The 7,148-nt window shown below is 50.0% G+C and overlaps 1 protein-coding gene across 1 annotated transcript; it reads left to right on the top strand.

Annotated features, from left to right (window-relative positions):
* Positions 1–5,812: 5,812 nt before the first annotated feature.
* LOC140001145 (olfactory receptor 14C36-like) lies at positions 5,813–6,727 on the top strand. Its single transcript, XM_072032338.1, has one exon. The coding sequence runs from the start codon at positions 5,813–5,815 to the stop codon at positions 6,725–6,727; it is 915 nt and encodes a 304-aa protein (XP_071888439.1).
* Positions 6,728–7,148: the final 421 nt, after the last annotated feature.

A 7,148-nucleotide genomic window follows, 5' to 3' on the forward strand; every position in this document is an offset into this window, starting at 1 on the left:
GTCAAGTCCAGTTGGAGGCCGGTCACTAGTGGCATTCCCCAGGGCTTGGTGCTGGGGCCAGTCCTCTTTAATATCTTAATCGATGATCTGGATGAGGGCATTGAGTGCACCCTCGGTAAGTTTGCAGATGACACCAAGCTAGGTGCATGTGTCGATCTGCTCGAGGGTAGGAAGGCTCTGCAGGAGGATCTGGATAGGCTGCACCGATGGGCTGAGGTCAACTGTATGAAGTTTAACAAGGCCAAGTGCCGGGTCCTGCACCTGGGGCGCAATAACCCCAAGCAGAGCTACAGGCTGGGAGATGAGTGGTTGGAGAGCTGCCAGGCAGAGAAGGACCTGGGAGTGATGGTGGACAGTCGGCTGAATATGAGCCAGCAGTGTGCTCAGGTGGCCAAGAAGGCCAACGGCATACTGGCTTGTATCAGAAACAGTGTGACCAGCAGGGCTAGGGAGGTGATTGTCCCCCTGTACTCGGCTCTGGTGAGGCCGCACCTCGAGTACTGTGTTCAGTTTTGGGCCCATCGCTGCCCAGGCTGCCCAGGGAAGTGGTGGAGTCACCATCCCTGGAAGTCTTTAAAAGACATTTAGATGTAGAGCTTAGGGATATGGTTTAGTGGGGACTGTTAGTGTTAGTGTTAGGTCAGAGGTTGGACTCAATGATCTTGAGGTCTCTTCCAACCTAGAAATTCTGTGATTCTGTGATTCTGTGGTCTCTGTTCACCACCTTGCTGGTGTTTCCATCATTTCATCGATGTCTCATCAATCCCCATCAGCTCTCCTTGAAACACAAAGCCATGGTCTGATCACAGATGCTCTTTGGGTGACCTCTGGCACCAGAGCATGACCCTTTGACATTTCTTCCTCCTTGCGGCCAATGCAAACATTCCAAGGTGCACTTTCTGGCAGTTTTCTCTCTCCCGCTCCTGCCTACTACCAAAGTAAGCTCCATCAGGGTGGAATCCACTCCTAAAGTAGGCATCCCAACACATCTGGCTCCTTGCGGCCTGTTAGCCAAACAGACACGAGTCACCTCTCCCAGCATCTTCCAAGCCATGGGCCTGCTGCTGGCCTTGCAGCTTCTTGGCTAGACACAGCCAAGCCTTGTGCCTCCTGCTCCCCAGTCATGTACTCAAGACGAAGGGACAGGACAACCCATATGCAAGCCTTCTTTCTTTCTGGGTCCTCCTGAGTATGTAGGCAGAGGGGATCCCACAGTCAGTAGGCCAACCAGGTGCCGTCTGCTGGCCTACCAGGGCCACTGCCAGATGTCAGCCAAAAAGTACTGATCCCAGGTCAAGGGTGACCTTCAGACCTCACAGTCCCTTTCTGTGACACATTACTGCTGCTGCCCTATCAACTGCAGAGACAGAAGTGCCCTCAGAGTCACTGCCACAGTCACATTCCTCTGCTGGTGCAGGAGATCCTGAGGCAGAGCTGAGCTCATCAGAGCATTCCCACCCATCTCCTCCTTGTGGACCACAGGCTGATCAGATCCATGGCCCCTCACATTCATCTTTGAATGTCTTGTGACTGCAGAGCAACCCCACGATTCCTGCCCTGCCCCAAGGTGCCAAACACCTGAAGTTAAGGTTTAGGAGAGGGGTTGAAGATGAGGTTAATGCACAGGAACAGGAGCTTTGAGTGTTAGTTATTCTTGTATGGGATTAGGGACTAGGGCTCACCTTTCTGAGTTACATATTAAGGAAAATTTAGTGGAAGTGTTTGGTGTTCTGTTTAAGGTGTTACATCTGTGATTAGGGTATGGGCAAGATTTGTGGTTTAGTGTTTTGTTTAGGTCTGTTAAGAAGTTCTCTAGGGTTAAACAGAGCATTTCAATGCTAGTATTAATTGCAGGGATCAAGGTAAGCAAGAGATTAAGCATAATGGAAAGAGGCTATGGGTTGAGTTTTGGCTTTAAGGGATGCTTTGAGGTCTGGCATTAGAGTAGTGTATTCATGATGATGCTGGGCCATCAGGGATTCAGGAGGAAGAAGATGAGGATGGGGTGAAACAGCAGAGGATGTTTTCGAGAAAGGGAAGAAAATAGTCCAAATCTTTCTGAAGGCTGGTTTTGCCATAAAACAATATAAAGTCAAGGGACCTGCACGAGAGATCCAGTTTTTAGGAAAAAAATGGCAAGATGGACGTCGTCAAATCCCAATGGATGCGATCAACAAAATAACAGCTATGTGTCCACCAACTAGCAAAAAAGAAACACAGACTTTCCTAGGGGTCATGGTGGTTTGGAGAATACATATACCAAATTACAGTCTGATTGTAAACCCGCTCTACCAAGTAACCCGTAAGAAGAATGAGTTTGAATAGGGCCCTGAGCAACATCAAGCCTTTGAACAAATTAAGCAGAAAATAGTTCATGCAGTAGCCCTTGTGCCAGTCCGAACAGGACCAGATATAAAGAATGTGCTCTACACTGCAGCCGGGGAGGATGGCCCAACCTGGAACCTCTGGCAGAAAGAACCTGGGGAAACTCGTGGTCGGCCTCTGAGGTTTTAAAGTCGGGGATACAGAGGATCTGAGGCCTGCTACACTCCAACTGAAAAAGGAGATATTGTCAGCATATTAAGGAGTTCAGTCTCCTTCGGAGGTGGTCGGTACTGAAACGCAGCTCCTCCTAGCACCCCGACTGCCAGTACTAGGCTGGATGTTCAAGGGAAGAGTCCCCTCTACACATCATGCAACTGATGCTACATGGAGCAAGTGGGTTGCACTGATTACTCAGCGGGCTCGAATAGGAAACCCCAGTCGCCCAGGAATATTGGAAGTGATTATGGACTGGCTAGAAGGTGAATACTTTGGGATATCATCAGAGGAGGAGGTGGGTCGTGCTGAAGAAGCCCCACTGTACAACCAGTTACCAGATAATAAGAAGAAATATGCCCTGCTCACTGATGGGTCCTGTCATACTGTGGGAAAGCATCAGAGATGGAAGGTTGCTGTATGGAGTGTTACACGATGAGTTGCAGAAGTTGCTGAGGGAGAAGGTGAATCGAGTCAGTTTGCAGAAGTGAAGGCCATTCAGCTGGCTTTAGACATTGCTGAATGAGAAAATTGGCAGTTCTCTATCTCTACACTGATTCATGGATGGTAGCAAATGCCCTGTGGGGGTGGTTACAGCAATGGAAGCAAAACAACTGGCAGCGTAGGGGCAAACCCATCTGGGCTGCTGCATTGTGGCAAAATGTTGCTGCTCGGGTGAAGAACCTGGTTGTAAAGTTATGCTACGTAGATGCTCATGTGCCCAAGAATCAGGCTACTTAAGAACATCAAAACAACCAGCAAGTGGATCAGGCTGCTAAGATTGAAGTGGCTCAGGTGGGCCTGGACTGGCAACATAAAGGTGAATTATTTATAGCCCGATGGGCCTATGACACCTCAGGTCATCAAGGTAGAGATGCAACATACAGATGGGCTCATGATCGAGAGGTAGACCTGACCATGGACACTATAGCACAGGTCCTGCAACGCAGGGGGGATGTAATAGGGGTTAAGGGAAGCAATCATTTGTATTCATGTCAGACAACCACAGTCCAACAGCACAAATCACACTTCTTAAATCAGCCTCTGACATCTACAGAGAGAAGCGGTTGCTGATGACTTCTTGCTGATGCTGAAGCCTGCTTCAAACACCACACCCCAGGAGAGACCCTGCTGCCTTTGGGAGCTGTCAGCCCTCAGGCCTTGGGGACACCTCGAGGGAGCCCAATGACACAGAGCAAGTGATGCCATGGTTAGGTGCTGTGCTGCTGAGCTGGGCCAGGCTCCTGGACCCCAGGGGAGCTCCTGGCAAGCGGGCAGTGCTGCAGAGAGACAGCTCTGCCCAGGAGCAGCTCTTCTGCACAGCGCAGCAGCACCAGGGGCTCTGACTGAAGGTGGCACGGGGAGACAAGAGAAGGAGAGAGGGCTTGGAGGCAGTGAGGAGCGCAACAACAGAGGGCAGCATGTGGCAGGACAGATCTGCAGACTCTTGCCACTGTGAGTCTCTGGCAGCAAGGCAATGCAGATGCATTTGCCAAAGGGGTTTTGTACAGCTGCCACATCCAATGCCTGATAGCATCTGTCAGCATGGGTCTTTCTGGACCTGTAATGTGGAGTAGAAAATGCTTTAGAGAAGGACATTTATGAGGAGGCATTTCAACAAGAAGATTGAGGCTTGATTTATATGAAGGGGCAGGCATTTTTCGGTTCTGTGCTTTCAGATTCCTGAAGTGGAGGGGAGGCAGGTTTCATTGCAATGGATTTTCAGGATGGTATGGGAGACAGAGAATCCTAGAGTACTGACTGCATTGAGTGTTCAATATGCCAGCAATGAACTTGAAGTCCCTTCAGCCACCTCATCTGGAAGACTGCATCATCATCTTTGTTGTCTCCTCAGGGCTTACTGTAACTGATCTTTAGGAGCTGCATACCTTGTGATGCCCATGGACAGTGCCCATGGACAGGGGAGAGCTGAGAACACAACTTGTGGGATGGAGTCTTTGAGCATGGACAGGGAAGAGAGGTGGCAACACAGAAACAGCTCCCAGCAGGGACATGGGCAGGCAGCAGGGACATGGGCAGGCAGGGAGAGGGAGCTGCTGCCAGAAATGCTGTGTGAGGGAGGGCTCAGGCACCTCCCTGCCATCTTCTGCAGGGCAGGCGCATTCCCTGGGACACCCCCTGCTGTCCTCTCCCACCAATTGAGCCTCTGTCCTCAAGCTCCCAGTGTCCCCAGCAGCAGAGCTGCCTCCTCTGCAGGCAGACCTGCAGCACAGGAGGGTCTGCTGAGTGTCCGTCTGTCTCTCCTTTGCCTTGTATCCCAAGGCAGCAGCAAGCTGGCATTCCTGCTGGCTTCTTCACCTGTCCGTGCTGCTGCTGTTCTTGTTTCCAGGCTTGCTGGGGATGGGGGTTTCACATGCCCATGGAGTGAGCCCTCGGTGTGCTTGGGGGAGGGGAGTATGGGGACAGGGTGAGGGGTTTGGAGATGTTCACTTTGAACCTGGATTCTTCTGCTCTCTGCAGTGTCCTGGTTTTGCAGAAAGTTGAACAGGCTCTGCAAGGAAGTGGTCACAGCACTGAGGATGACAGAGTTCAAGAATCGTCCGGAAAACCCCCTCAGGCATATAGACCAATTTGGGGGAGTTCCTGTACAGACTCAGGGGTGAGATTTGATGATCCTTGTGGGTCCCTTGCGAGTCAGGATATTCTATGATCCTATGACTCTGTGAACATCTGAGTTCAATTGTACTGCAGCTCTAAAGGATGCCAGCACAGGGCAGCTGTGGCCAGCTGTGATAGAAAGACTGGCTGTAGTCTCTGAGGGGCACTCTGCATTGAAGGGACAGTCCCTTTGCCTCTGAGGATCCGTAGGGTTTCACCTGGAGAGCAGCAGAAACACACAGGATTTATGTTTGGAAAAAGTCCTCAGGATTTGGATGGGCAGCGAGACAAAAAATACAAAAATAAATCCCAAAAACCTTGGTCTTCATTTAGGTGAATTGGGAGAGAGAATATGGAAAAGTTCTCCGTGTTTCGAGATTACTCCGTGTTCCTCTTTACCTCTTGCTGTAGGGCAGCACTGACTCCTGCATTTACCCACAGCAGAGTCCCAGTCACCCAGAGAGACCAACAGGCATAACCAATCAGAACTCATGAAAGGGACCTGCCAAACACCTTCTTGAAAGGGGACAAGCATTTTTGTGGTGGGGGGAGTTGGGAAGTGTTAAGTTACAAAAAATTTTTTCTCTGATAAGTCTTCTTATTTATTAATGCTTATTTTCATTCTTGTGCAGGATCTTGTGCCCAGAACCAGCAGATGCCCAACAGCAGCTCTGTGAGTGAGTTCCTCCTGCTGGCATTCGCAGACACGCGGGAGCTGCAGCTGCTGCACTTCGCTCTCTTCCTGGGCATCTACCTTGCTGCCCTCCTGGGCAATGGCCTCATTCTTACTGCCATAGCCTGCGACCACCGCCTCCACACCCCCATGTACTTCTTCCTCCTCAACCTCGCCCTCCTCGACCTGGGATCCATCTCCACCACTCTCCCCAAAGCCATGTCCAATGCCCTCTGGGACACCAGGGCCATCTCCTACCAAGGGTGTGCTGCACAGGTCTTCTTTTTAGTCTTCTTGCTTGGGGGAGAATATTCCCTTCTCACTGTCATGGCCTACGACCGCTATGTTGCCATCTGCAAGCCCCTGCACTACAGAAGCCTCCTGGGCAGCAGAGCTTGTGCCCAGATGGCAGCAGCTGCCTGGGGCAGTGGCTTTCTCTATGCTGTCCTGCACACGGCCACTACATTTTCCCTGCCCCTCTGCCAAGGCAATGCTGTGGACCAGTTCTTCTGTGAGATCCCTCATATCCTCAAGCTCTCCTGCTCACATGCCTGCCTTAGGGAAGGTCAGCTTCTGGTATTTAGTGCCTGTTTAGCCTTTGGTTGTTTTGTTTTCATTGTGGTGTCCTATGTGCAGATACTCAGGGCTGTGCTGAAGATGCCCTCTGAGCAGGGCTGGCACAAAGCCTTATATACATGCCTCCCTCACCTTGCTGTGGTCTCCCTGTTTCTCAGCACTGTTGTGTTTGCACACCTGAGGCCCCCCTCTGTCTTTCACTCATCCCTGGACCTGGTGGTGTCATTTCTGTACTCTGTGGTGCCTCCAATAGTGAACCCCATCATCTACAGCATGAGGAACCAGGAGCTCAAGGATGTCTTGAGGAAAGTGATACCTTGATGTGTTTCAAAATCAAGAAATTACCTTTGTGTTCTTCATATAATGGAAAATGTCGTACATTATAGGTACGAGGTTTATTCTCCGTTTTGTGGTCATTGTTAATAATCTGCAGACACCAGCTGCAGCTCCGGTCTGTATGGATTGTTATTGGGCACTTGGGTCAACACTCTTGACCTTCTTTGTTATCTCTTGTTATGATGGCTGTGGTGGTTTCACTGTGCTAAGCAGCTAAGCAGCTGAACACCACACCCGCTCTCTCACTACCCCTCCTTAGAAGAGGAGGGGAAGGAGTAAAGGAAAGAACAACTTATGGGTTGAGATAAGGATAATTAAATAAACAGAAAAAATAATTATTAAAGAAATATTATTATTATTAATTAAAGATTATTATTAATTAAACAATTTAACTAAAGAGAAAAAA

The sequence above is a fragment of the Anas platyrhynchos genome, chromosome 38 (genome assembly GCF_047663525.1).
Source record: "Anas platyrhynchos isolate ZD024472 breed Pekin duck chromosome 38, IASCAAS_PekinDuck_T2T, whole genome shotgun sequence".
In the NCBI taxonomy this organism is placed as follows: Eukaryota; Metazoa; Chordata; class Aves; order Anseriformes; family Anatidae; genus Anas; species Anas platyrhynchos.